This window comes from Phalaenopsis equestris, unplaced genomic scaffold (genome assembly GCF_001263595.1).
Source record: "Phalaenopsis equestris unplaced genomic scaffold, ASM126359v1 Scaffold000311, whole genome shotgun sequence".
NCBI lineage: Eukaryota > Viridiplantae > Streptophyta > Magnoliopsida > Asparagales > Orchidaceae > Phalaenopsis > Phalaenopsis equestris.
In genome coordinates this window covers 174,844-198,101 of record NW_018164753.1, presented here as the reverse complement: position 1 = coordinate 198,101, position 23,258 = coordinate 174,844, and the positions used below count along the sequence as shown (strand labels likewise).

The window sequence follows — 23,258 nt, the reverse complement described above, 5'->3', positions numbered from 1 at the left end:
GTTTGAGGTAGATGGGTGGGGTTGGGGGGGGGGGGGGGGGGGGGGGGTAAATTATGCATATGAAGCTTCACAAATTTCCCTATTCTTCTCTTTCTTTTTTCCGCAAGTCCTGTGGCTTCGTTCCTGTAGCACAGGTGGTATCGAGCAAAACAGAAGACTTGTTGGGAGCCGCAATCTCCAATTTGGGGTTTCAGGGAGAAAATTAAAGGTAGGAAACCTTCTTTCATGACATTTCAGACATTCTTTTTCTTCCCTACGTTTTTGTTTTGATATTTGCTATGAATTAAGGCATTCCATGTGTTCTCTGTTGTTGTAGATTTGCGGAAATAGCCATAAGACTGTTGAAACGAGAGCTACACTCTCCTATAGGTCCATTTCACGAGTTGCAGGAAAGGGTTAAGGGCAAATGAAGAAGAGGGAAGAGGAATAGAAAGTATCGGAGAATGGATAGTTATGCCGAGAACTCTTTTTTAGGTATAGATTCATAAATGAGTAATGTTGGGGCTAAATCACTATATACATCAATAATTTCATGAAATCTTGAGAGGCTTACAAATTTCAGGTTTGTTATATTAGGTGGCGAGCTCGAGGTGAGCATGGAGAAAGTCATCATAGGGTTGCTCCACCAAATCAACTAAAATAATCATGTATAAATTAAGAGTAATAAATTTTTATAGGATTTTCTAGATGATTTCACTGATATATGATTGCATTTAAAACTTCATGCATATTGTTGAATAACTTTGAAAGTTATATGTATGCCAGCATTGAATTAACACCGATAATGATTATGATTTTCCTATAATATAGAAGTGATGAACATGTTTTGATATGTTTGTTTGTAGGTATTCATGTTATGTTGATTATGCATATGATTTTGAATTAACTATGTTTGTTTATCATGAAAATTATGATTATAGGAATTTAATAAGTGTTGTGTTAGGTGGACTATTACATGAATACTTGTAAGTATGAATGGTAGAAAACAATGAGCTTCTCAACTTCTGGTATTCAAATAGAGAACATTCGAAAACTATTGGTTTCAGACATACATAAAATGTAGGTTACTGTTGTTTTTAGGGGGGCTGTTATAACTGTTATGTTGTGAGGACCTTTATCAATAATTAATGAAGTCTTTGGTAGGGTGACAATCCAATGATATGAAAGGACAAAGATAATTAAAGCCTTTACAATTACAAGTGATGTTTCTATGATTACGATTATTGACTATGAAATCATTTTGAATGTGTCTATGATTGCGTATGAAGGGGTGAAATACATGCTTTACACTGTGTTGAGTTTCGCCACAGTAACAAATGTCTCTTGGTGGTCGATCCCATAAGGCTGAGTGAACCCCCCTTTGTTACAAGTTTAGCCTCGAACCTTTCTATGCTCTCATTTGCTTTATATTTAATACTGGATACCCATTTACACCGTACAGTTCTTTTCTCAGGTGGCAGAGTTATTGTGATCCATGTACCATTCTTTTTAAGGGCAAGAATCTCTTCTTCCATAACCTTTTTTCAAGCAGGAATATATAAGGTCTCTTCAATTGAATTTGGGATCCACACATTATCGATGTTTTGAACAAAAGATTTGTAAGAGGATAAATTTTCCTAGATCACAAATTCTTCTATCGAGTGTTTTGTGTATTCTTATGCTCCTTCCTCTTGATTCTCATAATGTGTTGACCCAACCTCCTTGTGAATATTTGGGGTGTGTGGAGTTGGTTCCGGTGATTTGCATTCCTAATTTTGCATATTGTTCCTTACATGCTCACTGAGTTTTTTCTTTCAAGTGTACACATATTGTTCTTGATTCTTGATGAGAGTTGTGGGAGGATTTTGTGGAGTAGTAGGTTTATTTTTAGATTGATTTATGATAGTGAGAAGAAGACTGAGTTCATCAGGAATATAGAGGAACGTTTGAGGTTTCTGATTGGAACCTCAAATTTATATTCTCTCTAACTTTCTTCATGAATGTCAGATTTGAAATAATATGATTGGTTTTCAAAGTAGGTGACATTCATAGTGTCACACATCGGGTTAGGAAGACGATACATTCCGACAATGCAAGGTAGTTGAACTTGTTCTATATTCTCAAAAAAAGATTGTATGCAAATATTAACATTAATAAATAAGGTAAGATAAATTTTATTCCACAGTTAATAGTTCACTCAACTGAAAGAAAAGTAAAAAACTGACGATCAAAATTGAAATGACAACAGAGAATGACTACCCGTATTAAAAAAAAGGAAAATACAATAACTAAAGAAAACACTGAAAAACACAAAAAAAACATGAAATATAAAATTAAAATGTCTGCTTTAGTGGAGACTATTTATTATGCTAGTGGTTGAATATGACTTGTTATTCAAACTCAGTAAATAACAACTGTTTATTAAATCATAAACAACAAGAAAAACGAGACATGCAATATGAACAACAAATAGTGACAACTATATGCATATATAATTTAGTGCAACAAGAATGTGATAAACAAAATATGCTCAATTATTTTAAGAAAACATGTAATCATTTCTTAAGATAATCCATTGATACAACTACGAAAAATTAACTATGAAATAGTTCTCTCAGACAACTGAAAGAAAAGTAAAAAATTGACGAATCAGAACTGAAATGATAATAGAGAACAACTACCTAGACCCAAAAAAAAAAAATACAATAACAATAACAAATATTGAAAAATATTAAAAATAAGAAATTTAAAAGTAAAAAATATGCTCCAGTGGAGACGATCTTGCTAATCACTGAATATAAATTGTTATGAAAAAATATCAATGTGTGGTTTGATAAATAAATTCAGTAAATAACAATTAATTATTAAAACATAAATTGCAAGGAATGGGTCACACAATATGAAAAATAAATATGGACAACTACTATATGCATATATAACATCTTTAGGTAACAAAAGTAATAAAAAATATATTCAATTATCTTAAGAAAAATTGCAGTCATTTCAAATCAAATTTTACCAGTGCTTAACTTAACAATTATTTATTATTTAGTTTTAATTTATATTTATATTTTTATAGTCGGTTTTAACAAATTTCATGAAACCGGAAATGCCGATACTAATCCAAAGAAACCCGATAATTTTATATAGAGTTGTCACTTTATGAACCCGTCTACTCGGCTAGCTAATACCCAAAGGGGCCGACCGACATACCATCACACACAAACATACTAAATTTTCCACAAGTATAATATACAAGAAATATGTTGCTTCAGACAGTTTTGTAATATGAATTTACATTCAATTTTATAAAGAAAAAGTTTAGGAAAAGAAAATATTATAATTGTGAGATTTATTCACATATGCGAGAGTTTTGCGGCAATAGAGTAAGACAATTAGTGATTTTCTTTTGAGCAATAATTGAAGCCTATAAGAAATACAATAATAAATATGATTGAAGCAGCAAGGGCATGACTAACAATCTTGTAAAATAATTATGAATCTACTACAAATAACAAGGATAACACCACTAACTAAGAAGTGTACATTTTTCTCCTAATAAAAATCAGTTATTTCGAGACAGCATGTACAATACTTCTAGGTATACAACTGTTTAACTAGCGATTATTATTTATTAAATTAGGTATAATGGGATTAAATTATTATTATGTATTTTATTTTATTATACGTGATTGACTATCCACACAATAAAGATGTGGATTAATATATATCAAATAATTTATTGGTTTAACTTAATTAATTATATCAAATAATGTAACTATATACATATATTCTCATAATATATATAAATACAAGATAAGGGGGAGGGCAGTAAGCGTCACCTTTTTCAACGGTTTCAGATAGGACCGAAGCGGAAAGAGGAAGATAAGAGTTTCGGTAGTCTGGACACAATCCCACTATTGCCTTCCTGACTAGCTCTAATCGTGACTATATTGCAAGGGTCCAATTATTAAGGCGATAGTTTTTGGGCGAAATTGTGAAAAGGGAGGAGGGGGATTGGAGACTACGGAAAGAGAGGGCTACGTAGGGGTGAGCAGGGTGAGGCGAGGTGATTCCCCACCCTTTAGTCTCAATTTATAGAGAGTAGAGGCGGTGGGTCTATTGAAAAGGAGAAAAAGAAAAAAAATCATGAATCGGGAACCTGGTAATGCGGCGAGCAAAGAAGGAAAGAATATCGAGCGATTTATGTGAGCGAAAAGGGGATGGTGTAGAGTAGCATTTATGCCCTTTTTATTTGAAGAGTAACCAATAAAGATGCATTTAATTAACTTGTGATTAAGTTTGGTTTGGTGTGGTTGATGTAGATGAACAAAGATGATGCAACCAAAAATTTTTAGTGGTAGGTTAGATATAGAAGACTGAATGCGGTGGTAGGATCTTATGAGTGATTAAGAGGTTTGTTAAAGTTTAGTACTCTGTTGAGATTCCCATAATAAGTGGATGTGAGAACTGCATAGCCTAGAAGTGTTTGGGTACATTTTTAGTGAATATAATTGAAAGGGCTACCTCAAGGAGATGTCTGATCTTTTTCTCAGCCACACCTTTTTATTGGGGTGTGTCAACACAAGAGATTATACTAATGATGCCATTTTTGGATAGATAAGGATCGATAGTGGAATTGTAATAGTATTTTGAATTATCGATTTTGAGAATTTGAATTTTTTGCTATGAAATTCAGTAAAGATCATGTTATGGAACGTTTCAAATATGTTAACAATTTTATATTTTCTCCATGAGAAATGTCCAAATGGTTATGGTTTGATCATTAACGAAGGCGACAAACCACCTAGTCCCATTTGCATTTTTTTATTTTTGAGTGCCCTTAGATATCATGTTGAACTATGAAGAAGGGATATGCTAGTTTGTATTTTAGCTTGGCTGTACTTTTTGAGTATATTTAGCAAGTTGACAAATTTCACACTGATATAAATTAGGTTTTTTGTTGATAAACAAATGAGAATATAGTTTTTTAACATAATGGAAACTAGGATGTCTAGGGCAAAAATGTTTTACCATAACTTGACTCTCATGAGAAATAGACTCAGATACAAGATTTGATTCATAGGATTGTGAATGATGGAACAATCCTCTCGAAATGGGAGTTCTAGTAAGCAAATAAAGTCCGTGATACATATCAACATTGTTAATCACCTTCATCGAGTCCATCACCTAAAAGACATAAAAATTAGGATAGAATTTAATAACACAATTCATGTCACGAATAAGTTTACTGATATACAGTAAATTATAGTTAAATTTAGAAACATAAAACATAGATTGAAGAGTAAGATTTTTTTTGAGATTCACACTTTCTCTTCCTTCCACAGATGAAAGGGATCTACATGAGATTCTAACTATAGCATGGTGTTTGTAAGGAAAAATTATTCCATAAGGAACACGTACACAGCTCTGCGTGTGGACTCTAGTAATATGTCGCCACGTGTACTATACCACAGAAATTATTGGGGTGTTATTGAGAGTATAACTGCAGAGGTTATTGACAAGTTATTGCGGCATTATTGTAGTTAATGCTCCAATAACCCCCCCCCAACCCCCCCCCCCCCCCCGCACATTATCCTCCGCGATTTAATTTTAATATTTTTTTTAGGTGGGCCTGGTATAACACACATGGCGGCATATTACTGGAGTCCGCACGCAAAGCTGCATAAGTGCTCCGTATGAAATGATTTCTTGTTTGTAAGAATTAAGGGATTCAAAAGCAATGGTATCATTTGTCATGTGATCAGATACTCCAAAATTCATATCCAAGGCTGATTCTTCTTGTTGAGAGCAATAAAAGCAGATGGAGGATCACTTTGATGTTCTTGAAGGCTAGTAAAAGGCTTAGAATATTGTCTTAGGAGTTTTTGGAGGGCTTCAAGTTGTTCCTTACTGAATGAGCTATGTTCATGAGCCTTCTTTTCGTTTGATGCCGAGTTCCCTTGATTTTCTCCATCATCTATGACATTGTTGGGCTTCTAATTTGCAGGCTTTTTATAAATTTTATAGCATTCTTCTTTAGACGACCAAGTTTCTTGTAATGTTCACACTACAACTCTTTTCCTCTTTGATTTGTATCCTAAGATGATTTGTGAGTGTATAAAGCCAAGTTGTCAATATTGGATGTAGTGGGATTATCTACCATCATGAGTTTTATCGTATTCTCTTTCCTCTTTTGTACTTCAACAATAGCTTCACGATTTGAGGGAAGAGGTTTGGTTCCCATAATTCTTCTTCTCACTTCATCTAATTCATTGTTGAACCTTAGAAGGAACTTGAAAGTTCTCTTTTTTCAACAAGGGTTTTGTAAATAGGAGAATCTTATGAGCACCTCCATGTACATGCTGCATAAAGATTCTCGGATCTGGAAGGCTATTTTAAATGCCAGATCCATTGCTAGATATTTTATGTTTTGGGATATTGGCGCTGGAAACATCTCCTTCTGGAATGATAATTGGGGATTGCCTTCCCTTTCTGAGCACACTCATCCTTCCCATACCAATAACTTGCTTGTTTCTGACCTCTTTTCTCAAGGTAGATGGGATTTCACTAAACCTTGCTCTATTGTGGGGGAGCTGAATGCTAAGCATATAACTATTATTCCTACTACCCCTTCCCGTAGGGATTACCCTGTGTGAAAGAAGACTTCTTCTCAGTCGGTTTGTAAGTTGATATATGGCACTTTACACCCGCATTTTGAGTGGTTTTGGGGAGGATTTGGCATAAACTCTTCACTCCCTCTATTTCTTTTTTCCTCTGGCGCTATTTCCCCTCCTTACTGCCTCTTGATGAAATTTTGAAACTGAAAGACCTTAGATTGACATCAAGATGTCCAATGTGCAAAGTCTTGGAGGAAGGTTCAAGAAACATATTTTTTTAAAGTGCTTTTTCTTTGGATGTCTGAAACATCTTGGGTTTACACTTTGGTATCCCCTGGACTCATATGGGCATTTTAAGTACTTATTTGTGGGAGTGGAAGATGATGATAATAAGGGAGATAGATTTTTCCCTTCCTTTGCTGGTCCTTTGGTTTATTTGGGCTGCTAGAAACAACCATAAATACAACTCCCCTCCTCCAACTGCCACTATTACTGCTTCTTATGTGTTGGCCTATTACACTAAGGCCCTGAAGGCCTTTACTAACATTGTCTTTATCGGTTTAAAAGCTAGGCCCTCTCGCTTAATCAGGTGGGCACCCCCTCCTCCTGGTTGAGTTAAGGTTAATGTTGATGGTAGCTGGAATGCTATTTCTGCTGCTGTTGGGGGCATTTTTAGAAATTCTGAGGGGCTTTTTATGTGCTATTTTACATCACCTGTTATCGCAGATAATCCCTTAGCTACGGAGTGCTGGGGGGTATTTCTTGCCTTAGCGGTGGCAAATTCTTTCAATTTTCATAATATTACGGTGGAAACTGATTCAAAACTTCTTTATGAGATGTTATTGGGTGTCTTTGCACCTCTGGGATATTATTTGCACTCTCAAACGTATTCATGCTTTAATTACTGATAGCCACCTGAATGTTAATTGGAGTTTCCTATATAGGTAGGATAACTCCCCTGCCGACTGGTTAGCCAAGTAAGCAGGGCATGTGTGCACTGTTGGCTTATCCCCCCTGCTCCCCTTAGACGTTTAATTACTGGGGACTCTTTGAATTTGCCTTATGTTAGAATTTAGCACATACTTGGTGCATTGCTCTTTGGCTGGGTCCTCTGTTTCTTTTCTGCTGTTTATCTTGCACCTTCCCTCTTTGCTGCTCTCTCTGTTTTCTGGCAGGTTCAGACCGCACTCTTTTCTGGATATTATTATAAGGATCTTCTGGACTCTCTGCTTTGCTGGACTTGCCCTGTTTAGATTTCTTGCCAGAGGATCACCTTTCCTGTTAGCAAAGTCGTTTGCTTGGAGCAAACTTTTATATGTTTTGATGACTTCCAGAGCCTTAGAGATCTTTTTGATGCCAGTCTTTTAATTCTTCTTAATTTTTTACTTGTTTTTATTTCCAAACTTGCACAGGTATACTTGTTTTGGGTTTTGTTTTTTTGCTTGGGTATACTTGTAATTTTTTGGGCTTTGTTTTGGTGTGGGTTATACTGTGGGAGGAGGAACCCCTAGTTTAGACGGGGATCCTCCTCCCCTCCCTTATTTTGTACGTTTTTCTATATTAACACGTAGGGAGCCACCGTTGCTCTTTCTTGCCAATATATATATATATATATATTATTTATTATTATTATTTTTTTTGAAAAAGCCCAAAGCTGATATATTAAAGATAATGATACAGATAAGTTTGTATGGGTGGGTCTAAACACCCAACTCGCATGGTACAACACACAAAAAAAATGTAAAAGATGGGTACATATAGAAATAAAAAGAAACCCAAAAACCACCCGGACACTGAAAAAGTGTGGGTCATCCCAATCCAGTCTTGCCTCTGGCTCTAGTTCTCGGTAGTGATCTAGCTAGTAGATTGGTAAGGTGCTGACCATTATCCGTAGTAACCAAAGTATCATCCATAAGACTCCTGAGCTCTAGTAGAACTCCATTCTTCTTCTTCTTCCTCCTGGAAGTGTAAACCTGTCATTCCTCCTCCGAAGAATCCACCTGATGGGGTACAGCTGAACCAGAAGGAATAGTAGTACCCACAATAGATTCTACAATATGAGAAGCGTGAGTTGCCTCTACACCGATTACTTCTTGAAAAAATGGAGCTGCAAGGTTCTCCTGATTATTAGTCTGAACACTATCATTTATAGGCAATAATCTATCAGAATTATTTTGTATGGAGTTTGTAGGTGCCAGCATCGCATCACTTGCATTAACAGTAACAACAGTGTCACTTGACCCTTAGATTTCAAATTAGGATGAAATTTGTGGAATTTAGCAAGGATATGACCAAACATCTTACAGTGGGTACAATATGGGTTTGTGTTCTATGATGATTTGTTGTCAATAACCATTATGAGTTGTGCCCGGCCAGACTTCAGTAACATCTGGTAAAGTAATATCTCTTTCCATAAGTATTCTGGCCACCGATGGTCTAGTTAGGTATAAAGTGGACAGATTTAGTTTCAAAGGATCCCTAAGGATGACCCCAATAGAGTAAAGAATCTGATGGTGAAAAAAATGCAGTTTGAGACCATTTAAACTAAACCATACCGGTGTAGTGGGAGTTTCATCATTTGGGTCGAAATTAGGAGACCACTTGAGTAATTTTATTGATTTGTCTTTGATATTAAGATATTTCTTGGAGAAAATTATGATGTAGTCTTCAACCACTATTAGTTGGATCAACACATGTCTCCTATCCATGAGTCTCACTTTTCACTTGTCTACTAGTTTAAGATCATCAATACTCTTTCTGATATAACCTCCATAAGAGGGTATCCCCACTAAAATTTTCCAATAAGAGCAAACTTGAATTTTTCCTTCAGGGTAGAAATTTCTGTTTCAGAGAAAAAGATTACATTTTTTTCGCCTTTCCTGCTCCCTTTTTTAATATAAGGACAATCATCTGTACCCTCACGAGATTCTACCTAAGGGTTACCCACTGTGGACTCTACCTGAGGGTTACCACCACGTGAGCCCCTCGGGCAAAAGGTAGTGATTGAGTCTTTTTCCTCGTATTGTTCAAATTGTCGTATGTTCTGCCACTCCAGTTCTCAATGCCACCATCTAAACTCCCAACTCTGACCAAAAAAGTATAGTGGTCCGCCAGAGGCAGCGATTTCGTCTCCTCCTGATAACCTTTAAGTTATTGACACTATTGATCATCAAAAGAATACCCCGGATGATGTCACTTCTCGTAGGCAATATGACAACTTTCAGTCCCCAGTTATAGCTTCTCCTTCTTTGGAACCTCCTATCGTGGGGGAAAGGATGAGTCTTCAGACCCCACCTGTCCTAGATATCACTAATAATACGTGTGGCAATACTTCTACTTCTTCACTATCGTCTCATCAGGTTGAGCGAGTTGTTAATGTTACTCAGGTTCATGGGGATCATGATGCGCAACAGCCTACACCTGTCCAGCCTTTGGAACAATTTATTGATCAAATGAGTCAATCATTGGATAAGGAATGACAGGTCTACACATCGAGGAGGCCACACATCCAGGAGGAAGAAGAAGAATGGAGACCTACTTGACCTCAGGAATTTGATGGAAGATACTTTGATTACTTTGAGCAATGGTACTCACATTACCAATTTGTTAGCCGACTCAATTCTGAGAAATAGAGGCAGAAGGAGGACTAAAGTGAGACGTCCCTAGCACTTTTGCGCCCTTTGGTGGCTTTTTGGTTTTTTACCTTTTGTATCTTTGCTTTATTTGAGATTTGTGTTTGTTGTATTGTGTGAGTTGGACTTTCTTTTAGGCCCTCTCATATAACCTTTTGTATCTTTTCTGCTTTAATATATTAGCCCTTGGGTTTTTTTTTTAAAAAAGAAATTCAGTTGGAGTCAATATTTTTGGAGAGTGTTGAAGCATTGAGTAACATTTAACTCACCCTGTCACAGATCATGTAATCTAGTTTTAATGTCAAACAACTTAGAGGTGCTGCCAACGCTTGAATAGGTTTCCCTTACGACATCCATATTGCTTTTGTAGTTTGTATAAAAGGAAATTCTCTCCAATTTCAGTGTTCATGGAGTTGAAATGCCATGACATGACTATGCGATTTTCAATTTTTCATGTTCAATGTTTAGGATCAGTAATTTTTGGTACAAAAGTTTTCTCAGCAAGATGTTCATCTTTTCTTTTACCATGGCTGTACATGAACACAAATTGAGATCACTAAAAAAAATTGTTGCCATATAGTTTGTGATTGGTGATGTGAAAGAGATTTCAGATGTTGTAGAATCAAACATCTTAGGTTTAAGTTCAGATGTAATTTCTAAAGAAGAAGAAGTAGCTTTCATGCTGTATTTATTGATCATGATGATTCCACTAGAGAGCGAAACTGTTTTAAGAAGTAGCTTTCATGCTGTATTTATTGATCATGAATTCATGATGATTCCACTAGAGAGCGAAACTGTTTGTCGTCGACACAAGATTTTCACTAGAAAGATAAACAGTCTGTTATCGACTCAATTTTTACCAGAGAGAAACTGTCTGTCGCTGACATAGAATTTTTGCTAGAGAGAGAAATTGTTTGTCGCCAGAGAGATCGTTTATCGTTGACACAAAATTCCTATCATAGAAGAGCCGAGGTGTATGGGATTTACACCAGAGATAGAAAGTTCAAACCCACTTAGGATTTTCGAGCAGGAGCTAGACAGAGAAGATCAAAGAGAAAAAATCGATTCTTCTATCTGGGATTTCCACTAGAGATTGGAAGGCTGTCCTTCAAGAAAAGCATGCGGGTTTTGCAAAAGTTCAGAAGGGTGTCTAGATTTCATGTTTGACCTAGCTGCAAGCCAATGGAATTGCATATCGCGGAAGGTTGGAAGGGTGTCCGAATTTCACGTTCAACCCAGCTTGCTTCGATTCAGCTGCAAGGTGAAGAGATTGCAATAACTTCAAGTTGATGAGATCTAATTGTGAAGAAGCTGATCTAATACATAATTATAAGAAGAAAAAACCTGGAGTAACAAGGGATCCGGTGGAGGGCTTGCAGGTTCGGATGACTGCAGCTAGAGGCTCCAATGGAAGAATGAGAGCTAGAGTTTGTTTCTTTGCTTTGATATGATGAGAAATTTAGCACGAACTTTCTTAAAGGAAAAAAAAACTGTAATTTTCTCATTAAGCAACTAACAAATATATTTATAGCTAAGACTAACCCTTATATAATTGGATTGGAGAGAAATTCAAATCATTATGATAAGAAAGAAAGAAATAAAACACCCAATAATGGATAATTAAGGGATAATAATTTCTCCCCCTCAAATATAGTTGCGGATTCCTGTTTTCCTAATCAGTGGGTGAGCCCATGTGGTCCACAGTTATAAGTTATATGCATATCATTATTTGGACTAAGATATTTTCATGCAGTGTTGTTTGGATGATAGAAGGACTTGGTGGAAGAGGGGTAGATTGTGAGGTAGTGTGTCATTTAGTATATTTCAAAATTGATATTCAAGTACTCTCCCCCTGAACATTAGATTTGAGATAGTTGAACTGATTTTAAAAAAAAATGTGACATTCATGTAGTTGTATTTTTTTGTAATAGCCGCATAATACATATAACCATTTTTGTCGAGGGCATAGCCAAAGAAAATATATTTGATTGATTTAAGGTCGTTTTTTGTGTGGTTTGGAGAATTGATGTGAACAAACGATACACACCCAAAATTTTAAGTGGTACAGTAGAAGAGAAAGCTCTAATGTGGGGACTTGTATCCATCAAGACATGAAGTATTGTAAAATTAAGTAGCCGAATAGGCAGTTATTTGATATGGCATGTTTAGTAAAAAATGTTTCCTCCTAAAAATATTTTGAAACTTGATAAGAAATCATAATTGAGCGCGATACCTCAAGAAGATTTTTGTTTTTTCTTTCAGCTATTCCATTTTGCTTTGGGGCATCATTACATGAACTCACATGGATGATTCCATTTTTTTAAAAGGTAGGATCTAAGGATGGAGTTGAAGTATTCCATTAAGTTATCGGTTTTGAGGATGGATAAGTACTATGTTTTTCTATATTAACAAATGATGATATAATTTTGCAACATAATTTATATTAGGATGACTCATGCGACAATACCATAACATGACTTATTTTTTAAAAGACATAGACTTGACAGACTTAGAGACTTGAGGAAAAGATGGAGTTGGGACAACTTTTGTTTAGAGAGACAATTTTGTTGGCATTTTAACATTGCCAATCAATTTCCCCGAATCCACTACTTACAATTATAAGAATTTACAAGGAATTTAGTTATACATTTCATATCATGAGTAAGTTTACTAATCGAAATTAAATTATAATATAATTGTGGAACATATAAAATAGAGGAAAGAGAACTATCCTTAAAGAGCTCCACATCTCCTCTTTCAGCAATTTTTTAGTGTGATTCATCTTCAAGTTTTGATGTCTGGTTGTATATTTATGATATATTGTTGTAATTTCATAGTGGAGGATCACTTATAGCATTTACGAGAGAATTTTGAGGTGCTTCAAGTATCCTAATTAGACGGACACCTAAAGAAGTGTCATTTAATGACTACACAAACTTATTTCCATGGATATGTTGTATCAACACTTAACATTGAGATGGATCCAAACAAAATTTAGGCTACTATTAACTAGCTCAATCCATAGTAATTTATTTAGGTATGTCATTTTCAAGGTTTGACCTCTACTTATAGAAGTTTTATTAGAAATTTTAAATTTATAGTGATTTGTTTGATTAAGCTTCTCATGTCAAACATATTCACTAAGCCAAGTGAAACCATACTGATTTTGAAGCATTAAAGCTATAAGTTACCCGGGCGTCTATTCTAATTCTTCAAGATTTTAGCTAAGTGTTTGAGACACTGTGATGCGTCGGATGTGGGAATTAGTGCTTTACTGAGTTAAGAAGAATATCCTATAGCCTTCTTTAGTGAGAAGCTACATAATTAAAAGCAAAAGTACTCCACCTATGCAAATAATTTGTGCTATAATGAGAGAACTCAACCATCTAAGTCATTATCTGCTAGCGAACGAGTTCACTCACTACACTGATCATGAGGCATTGAGATTTTTGAACATCTAGTGTAAACTAAAAGGCAGAGACACCTCATGAGTTGAATTATTTTTTTCCTTTCATTTTTTGCTCAAGCATAAAGTTGGGAATCAAAATATGGTATATGATGCCTTGAGTTACGATCATATGTTGTTTTCTATTATACAGGTTACGGTGGTTGGGTTTGAAGTGTTGAAGGATTTGTATGCCATTGATGAACACTTAAAGAGATTTAGGCTTGCTGTTATAAGAGACCTTATGATCAATATTACATTTTTGACGGCTATTCATTCTTCCAAAAAGGGTTTTATGCGATATGTTATGTGCAAAGCTCCAATTTAGTTCAACATTACACCAATTGACAAATGGAGTGATAAAAGCAACAAATCATAGTTTGAGGAGTCTTTTCGGGTGTTTTATGGTAAATAACATCAAGCAATGGGATTTGATTATTTCTTAGGTTAAATTTGTCATCGACACGTCCACCAATCAATCCACGGGTCACAACCTCTTTGAAATTGTGTACGGGCAAAAACCTCTCATGCTGTTAGAGTTAATGCCTATTCTACCCACTATCACCCTTAGTATTGACACAAAGTCTAGAATTAGAAAGATTCTCAGCAGCATGATTATGTGAAAAAATAATTACTAGAAAGAATATCAAATATCAAAAGCAAGTTTACAAGTCCAAGAAAGCTATGGTTCGAAGAATGTGATATGGTGTGGATTGGATTGAAGAATGAGATGCTTCTTATAGGTTCTTTCGAAAAACTTAGGCCTAGAGTTAATGGTCCATTTAGAATTATCAAGAAGAATATTGAGAATGCTTATAAGATTGAGCTGTCGGGAAATTATAATATTTCTACTGTATTTAATTTCATTGATTTGTGGCCATAGTATGTGAATTCATAAGATTCTAAATATTAAGGCAAAGCCTATCCTACTTGAGGACAATGACACAGGAGCTATTTCTTGCTCAAGCGGTGGGAATTGAAGGAAGAGGCAAAATTTTTGCCCCGGGAGATCTGGTAAAGAGATCTTTCTAGCCTGAAGGCCATGTAGGGCCTCTTGGAGGCCTCATATCTATGTTTTACTTAAGTAGAATCAGGTTTAATTTATGCCTTACTACTAAGTAATTTGATTAGAACTTCGTTATGCACCATTTGCATTTTTATGATAGCAGAGATATCTTTCTTTGAGTTTCACTCCTTAAGAGAGTTGTATCATTTTCCTACTCAAGTGGTATGCTTGTAGCTTGATAGTGACATGCAATGGATCATCCTCGACGTTGTATCACATCATTTTTTTTCTCCTGATGCCTATTTTTTGCTGTCCTCCAGGCGAGACAGCAGCTACCATCTATTTTTCCTTTTCCATCTCTTTGCTAAGTCATACTCTTCCCTTGCTTGATCTAACACCATATCTAACACTTGCCATGATCTTTTCTAGGGATCCAAGAATGGTGTCATGCGCCTTATTAATTAAGAGCGTGACGCCTTAGTCAAACCGTCGCCTACCTTTTGCTATATGGGTTAATTTGTAATCAATGACTTACATGAGACATCTGAGCACACCTTCGCCTTACTTATCTCATTGGGGTTGTCTTGGTGTATCATTCCTTGAAAACATTCTAGTACTAGTAAAATTCAAATTCAAATTTATTTTATGAATTGGCCATAGTTCTGCAAGTGGTTGTATAATTGATATGCATATATACATGTATGTTGCATATACTTATTTTTGTTGGGAAATGACTATCATTTCTATTTAGTTTTGAGAGAATTTAGAGTTCATGAGGGTGAGTTAAAGCGCTAAAAGTATTATATGTCATACCTTGGGTAGAAAAAATCATTTTCTCCCACTTCCACTCTCTTATGTCAGATCAAACAAATCTAAGCTAATAGCTGTAATGATGTTAATCATTCTGAAGAATAGTAGTGCATGGATCATGTCAAGCAACTTGCATTTACTTGCCACATGGTTGAAATTGCCAGATAGCAAGTTAGAATGAACTTCAAGCATACCAGTTTTTTTCTTCATCTTGGGTTAATAAAGAGGTCAACCCTTGATCCAACCAGAAGCTAGGCTTATAAACCTTTTGATCCAAATTATATACTGTTATATACTTAATATATGCCAAAAGTTGCCCAAAGAGGTTGCCCCAAGGAATAATTTTTAAAATTTTTATAACCAATGTTGTTCTCTTGGAAAAATCCACGAGCTATGAGTTGTGCCTTTTCATCCAGTGAGTCATTATCATCTCTTCTTACTTGTACAGCATGAAAATTTAATTCGTAGTAGACTGTTAATGTACTTTTGACTTATGCCTCACCGTTACTTGATTTTTTTTTGTCTGCATATAAGAGAAAGCAATATCACTCTTCATCATGAGAAAACGATGCAGTGTTTTGTACGACAATATTGTGACAATTCTTTGGTTTTTTTTTTTGTCAGGTTTTGGGCACATTTAATCATGGCTTATGTCTTTACCTTTTGGACATGCTATTCATTATACAAAGAATACAAGCTTATCGCATCTATGAGATTGCATTTTCTTGCATCTCAATCTCGCAGGCCAGATCAATTTACTGTGAGTTTTCTATTGCCTCTGGGGCTATCATACAAGTATATCTTTGTTAATTTTTATTTAAACTTGGGATGTTGTGATTGTTTCTAATGGGGGAGCTTGTGTTTTGCTTGCTATAGAACAATTTTGTTTATGCACTTCTGTGCTCATAAATTAATTTTAAAGAGAAAACAAGGCATTGGGAGTGCTATTACATCATTATTCAAAATTTGTCAAAGATTTAGTGATTCTTAAGTGCGGTTAACCGAAGTATGAGAGATATGTCATATAGAAGAATCAAAATAAAAATGAGTGTAAACTTTAATAATTGTGGATTGGTTGTTTGGGAATATTATCCTACAAGAGAATATCATGTAGGCTTATATAGACTTAAAGATAAATTATATATAACTATAATTTATATTATTTGAAGTCATGAATTAGCGATTAAAAAATATTAATAGTCTAACTGAATGAGAAATCAATGAGAATATTAAATGAATGTGTGGTAAAAAGCGGATGAATAAATTTAGAAATTATTATGTTGAAGGAAGGATTAAAATAGCTCTTGTTGAAGATGAGGTGATAGAAATAGATTTGGACTATTTTAGCATGGACAATAATGTAAGAAAAACTAGTGCAAGGATTTAGAAGGAAAATTGTATACAAAGGCAACAGGGCGGGAGTGATCTAAAAATATTTTTCAAAAAAATAGAATTATCACCTCATGAAACACTCGGGAGAAGGAATGGTGATGAAGATGCATAAAGCTCACATCAAATGGTTAAAAGCTGAAAGCTAATGATGATGTTGTTTCATGAAAAAGATGGTGAGAAAATACTTGACCTTGTTGCAAATCAAAGTCTAAGCATAAAGGTTGTTTCCATTTTTACAGAATTTTGGAAGTCCTTGTGGGTTTCTTTTCCTTCGAAAGTGCAAAAAAGATTAAATATGGAAAATCTGAGTACTTACCATAAGTTTCATAAAGTAGTTTGCAAAACTTCATGCTCAAATTCTTCTTGTTAAATATGATTTGCATCTCTCAAGCTCGGACATCTCAACGAAACTGATTCTAAAAAGCAATCATAGTATTGACAACAATACCAATGGTGCTGAAGAAGAATTGAATATTCATCTAAAGTCATTGATGAGGGAGAGCCTTTTTCCCCCGCATAACCATGCCACTGGCGTGGGACATTTGCTTCATGTGAAACCATACCAAGCGCGGTCTGAACTTCTCGGTTCAAGCAATTCAAGGGCCAACTGACCTTCTTGTTTGCTTGGGGTTGCTGCCCGTCCTATGGAGCCACTTTTTAGTTACCCTAGTGTTATATATGTTATTTTTTCATGTTTTAGGCCAATTTTTGTATTTTTGTATCAGGGCAATTGCCAGCATCTTTCTTCCCATTGAGTGTTGTATTCTAAGGTTTCAGGTGGTGCTTTGGTTGTATCTTAGTTTCTTGGTGATGATTATCTTTGCCATCCCTTTTTTACATCCCTCTCGCTTTGCTACCACGCCTTCTCACCGAAATCGCCTCGATAGCAATCATGTTGCTGTTCTTCCTGTAATTCTTCACCGTTTAGACGTTCTCCTTGCTGCAGCAGCCCTAGGACAGTCCTCCTTTGGTTGTTCCATAGTCCTATGCCTTCACCGCCGTCGCCGCTGCCGCTGCTGCTGCCGCCCGGATATTGTCATTTTTGTTGTTCTAACCACCTGATTAGTTGTTTCCCTCGTTCCAACTTGTTGTCATTACTACAAGCCTCTCATTTCATGCTTTTCTGTTGTCGTGCCACCCCTAATAACAAATTGATATTGTTTTGGATTGCCATCCCTTGTTGCCCTTCTATTTCAGCCACCCATAATCGCTACTTCTTCTCATACACCGCTCGAAAACCCCCTTCTCTATCTTGCTACCACCTCGCCGAGCCTGCTGACCGTCACCACCATCACCCAGTATTCGTTCTAACACGAGTTTGCCTATCGAGTGTGTTACATTTTCCCGTTCAAGTGTGTTTGATTGTAATCGTCTATTTGCTTCCAGTAATAATATTTACTTTTATTATTGTGGTTTGGGTTAACTCCAATGTCAGTCATTTTAAGGGTCTTACGTAAGAACGATAGAATTCTTGTCAGTTTATATTTAATGTCTAAATCTTAATAATTAATTATATAGTATCCTAATTTATAAATTACTTTAAAATATCATTAACATTAAGTGAAATACAACCTATTTTTATATTGCAATGCACCAGATAATTGATAAAGCCAATAACGAGTTAAATTTAAATCAACTTAAAAATAAACAATGATTAATAAACTTATGTTTCACTACCTTGGTTGCTAATATTTTTACTTAGCTATTTTACACATTATTTATATAATTTTAACATTTTTAAAATAACTTTGAGAGATTGAGATTAAAAAAAAAAAAAAACTTAAGTTCAAGTTTATACTAATATTTTCTTATAAATTTAATTTTCTCCTCTAAACTTGAATTTAAATAAAATATCAGTTATTTTATATATGTTTAACTTTTAAGTTTCAGTAATACTTTTAGATATATAAATATAAGCATATTTATCTATATGTTATGTAAATCTTATGTTTTATATTCGTTCAACAACTTAATGTTTTGAACAATACTGAAAATATTAATCCTGGTCAATTTATTATTATTATTATTATTAATAAAATAATATATTTCTATTTATAATTGAAATATTAATATTCTTTTATAAAATCTAATTTTTTATGAGTTCAATTTAGTTTTTCTTGTTCTCTCTTTATCTAAACAATTTTCCTATTTTCATAACTTCAACTCTTCTTAGTCAATTATATTAACCATTGAATATTCAATATTATACAAGTTTAATAATATTTTAAATTTCATTAAAAGTTTCATATATATATATATATATATATATATAATATGATACAATAGTATCCTTAACATTTCCAAATTCTAAAATATTTTATTATACAATTTATAAATTTAATATGAAATCTACCTTTTGATAAGATGGAGGGAATTAGCCCTGTTTGTGGTTTCAGTCCTCTGTTCGTTTGTGGGTTCAGTCCTCTGCTCTCTCCCTGCTTTTGCGTTGTCGCTGCTTTGGCTTTCTTCGAGATTGTATGTAGAGATGCTCACTTCGCCTCCTACTCTTCTTCATCTCTACCATACTAGCTCACCCATGCTCACTTGTCTTTAATAATCGCCCGTGCCTCTTATAACTTCCCTACTCACGCCGACTCTTCCCCTTCATCTTTCCTTTTTTTTTCTCTCTCCTTCTAATGGAACTGGCGCTAGCTGGTTGTGATATTCCAAGGCGCTACACGCCCTGTAGATGCGGAATTGTACCAAAGACAATTCTGTAGTGTTGTACATTTTGAAGACAAACATATCCATTCAAGCATCCCTGCAGCAAAATTACTGGTTTTGTGCAGCATATAGACATTAGCTTGTATTCTGTATATGCTCCTTTCTAGCTGAAGCACTTGTCCAAGATTTTAATGAAGGGATTACAAATAATATGGCACATGTTGGAAGGAGTAAAAGCTACCCAAAATTTCTTCTCTATCATGCTAGCCATTCCACATGCATGCACAAATCAAACTATCCGTACATTTTTTCCTTTATTGTTGGAAACTAGTTATAAAAAATAACCTTAGATTGCTAGAGTACCAGTTTTGCAAGGCGCGTGTGATGACTCGTAATTGATATGTGTTGCAATTTGCTTAAAATAACATTAGTTAATAACAACAGAATGATTTTTTTTATTATTGTTTTAGATGCATTTTGAGGTGTTAGATATATGATAGTGCACAGTTACTTTCTTAAAGTTTTGTCTTTTAGGAAATACCTTTTTTTTCTTTTTAATGAATTAACGATTGATTTAGTTTCAATTTTTCTTCTGTTTATTGTCTTTTCTTGTCATCTTCACTTTCGTACCATTTCCAATTGTTCTTGTTTTTCCCATATTTTTCTTTTAAATAATTTTCCTATTTGGTTTTGGCAGGTCCTCGTGAGGAATGTTCCCACTGATCCTGATGAATCAGTAAGCGAGCATGTTGAGCATTTCTTCTCTGTTAATCATCCTAATCACTATCTGACTCACCAGGTTGGCATCTGTATGAAATCAAGCTTTTCCATTTTCAATTTCTAAAATTGTGAATTTGAGTGCATAATTATTCAAGTGGTTTTGTTGCTGACGTAATTGATCGTTTTTTATCTATATGACGGCAATTTAAGGTGAAATATTTTGTTAAGGTTGCTAATTTTAATTATCTTCCTTGAGAACCTGCTTGATTACTTTCATTCAACTATAAGTACAAATCTTTTGGCTTGTTTCAATTTATTTTGAAACAATCTGAACATCCTAGGTCTGGTTAGCTTATAGAACAATTTGGATATTATAATGTTATCCATTGATCTCAAAGTATAGGATTCACATAAATCAATACACTACGTCCTAATGACATGGTTTGGAAAGATAATGAAGATGTATGCTGTGAAGTGCACTATGATATGAGGCATACAAAAAATATGTTAAGGCTCGCGCTTCAACTTTGTGACTAGTGTTCTTTGTGCCCTTTTAAATCTAGTTGTACGTCTTAATGCATTTGAGGCACACATCTAAAAGAACTGATTTTAGGAAGTGTTATTTATGTATTTCATATATTATATTATATCTAACATTCTATATTATACTTATATATTTTATTTTAGATATAGTATGCAGATTCTATTAGTTTAGATACATCATTTGATTGTAGGCTTGGGTCAAGCATCCCGTTTGTATGTGACTATATAGTAGATTGAGTGGGAGTCATGACCAAATGAGTTGTGGTCGATTAAAGTATCATTGTTCATAAACTTTGTTTTTTTTTCTAAATCAAGATACATTGAGTAAGAAAAAAAAATATTGTAATTGAAAATGGTTTTGAAGATATTGGTGGGATTTTTTTAGTGGGTGATGGAACTATTATATGTGATAACGTTTCTAAGGATGTTAAAAGTGAAGACCCTATTGTGGATCATAATCTTCCTGGCATATTTAAATTTCTAATAAGTGCTTGCTTGAATTTTATTTTAATACATTAAAATTTAAGGTTAACATTTGCTTTCTATTTCTTATTATGTGATTCTATGGTTTGTCTTTATGATTATAAAATAAGAGTATATTGGTGATTTATATCATATTTATGAATTATTCTTAATTTCATGAGTTCTTAAAATTTTCTATTCTGAGGCGCCTTGAGAAACATGACTTACCTTGTTAAGCCAAAACTTTTAATTTCTCAATTTTGTCTTTTTAAACCTTGTATAATAAAATTATATGCAATGTAGATGGCTCGTGGCTTGGTTGGCCTAACGAGGCAGCTATTGTGGAATTCCTATTATTGAATTCTGTAATACTAGAATTTCAATTGCCATGAATTGCTATATTCTCAGGGGCCTAAAGAGGCAAACATTGTTATATACCTGGAGTCATATATGGTAGCTCCTTGATTTCTTTAGTTTCAAATTCCTTGCAATTGTTGATATTTGAGTCTTATATGGAAGGCAATGGATTGCTTCAATCTCAATTTTCTTATTATTATGTTGATGTCTACAATACTACAGGCTTTATTATCTTAAATTTTCTTTTTATGGCAATAAGCATATGGAAATTATGAAACCTAAAACAAGTTTGTACTGTTCCAAGTTTTGGAGAATTGAAGCATGCTGTTTTTATTGGATGTTAGAGAGTTCTAAGGAATTTATTATTTTTAACATTTCATGGGCTATAAATTGGGCAAGGGTCCAAATTTTCGGTTTGAAATCAAGTATGAGCATGCATGATATCTCATCTAAAAATTATGTATGAACTAAAATCTAAGAGAGAAGTTAAATATGTTGTTGAAATTGAAGTTTTATATGAATAGGAGCTAGAATTCTAGTTTGAGGGCGAATTTAAATGTGAGATTAATTTTGAATCTAAATATCAAATAGACCTTAAATTGAAGTTGACATTGAATCTATATAGACATTAAATTTGGATTAAATTCTTATTTTGTGTCTCAAGACATTTCTAATTTATTGATAATTGATTGTTTAAGTAAACTTTTAGATTTCCTCAATTTTTGTGTTTGTTAGATATGTATTTTTCGAGCATTTCATAAAACTTGATGACTAGTTTTGAGGTTGAGTCTCTTGGTACTAGCTTGAATATTCTTTTTTGGGTGTCTTGTACTCGGTTCTTGCTATTAATCTGTTTAGTGGTTAGTCTGCTTGTGTGATTGGATCTTCGTTAAGGTTAACACATGCTTAATTGTTTGTAGTAGAATGAATCTCGATTGTTGCTGAAATTTATATTTTTTCAAAATTTTTCGTCGGCATAAAAAATCAACATCCTAGCCTTTCTTGATGAGGAGAATTTTGGTGTTCATTCTGGTTCAAATTTTCTAGTAGGAAGATTGGATTATACATAAGATAGTTTTTAAATATTTTTCCCTCATTTTACAATGACTTTAAGATCAAATTTGAGGCTTCCCATAGAAACAATTTTTTGTGATTAATTATCTTGCTCAATAATGAGATAAATTTTGATTAATGTTAGTCATTAGGGAGCTAATTTCTTGGTGTATAGGAGCAACAATTAATTTTATATTAAGAAAATTTGTCACTATGAGCTGAGAATGAATGGTGGGGGGAATGTGAAGAATTTGATCAAGATCTTATGATTTTGTTATCTTGGATTGTCATGGATGCTACTCTACATAGTTAAAGGAGTTGATCCTACTGGATCGAATGGTCCTTATTGATAGTAATAAAGTATTTCACCTATTGTGTCATAATTAATAATTAAAGTCTTAGAAATATCACTTACTTTCTTTTTTTTTGAAAAAGCCCAAGGGCTAATATATTAAAGATAAATATACAGATATGTTTGTATGGGTGGGCCTAAACACCAAAACCACACGGTACAACACACTTCAAAAAAAGTAAAAAATGGGTACATATAGAAATGTACATATAGAAATAAAAGA

The 23,258-nt window shown here is 34.2% G+C and overlaps 1 protein-coding gene across 1 annotated transcript in view; it reads left to right on the top strand.

Annotated features, from left to right (window-relative positions):
* Positions 1–23,258, top strand: part of LOC110025594 (CSC1-like protein At4g02900) — a gene marked incomplete at its 5' end in the record, with an annotated part of 87,811 nt that overhangs the window by 9,257 nt on the left and 55,296 nt on the right. The window contains 2 exon segments of the mRNA XM_020726154.1: positions 16,117–16,252; positions 20,246–20,347. Of these exon segments, the coding sequence (XP_020581813.1) occupies positions 16,117–16,252; positions 20,246–20,347 (238 nt within the window).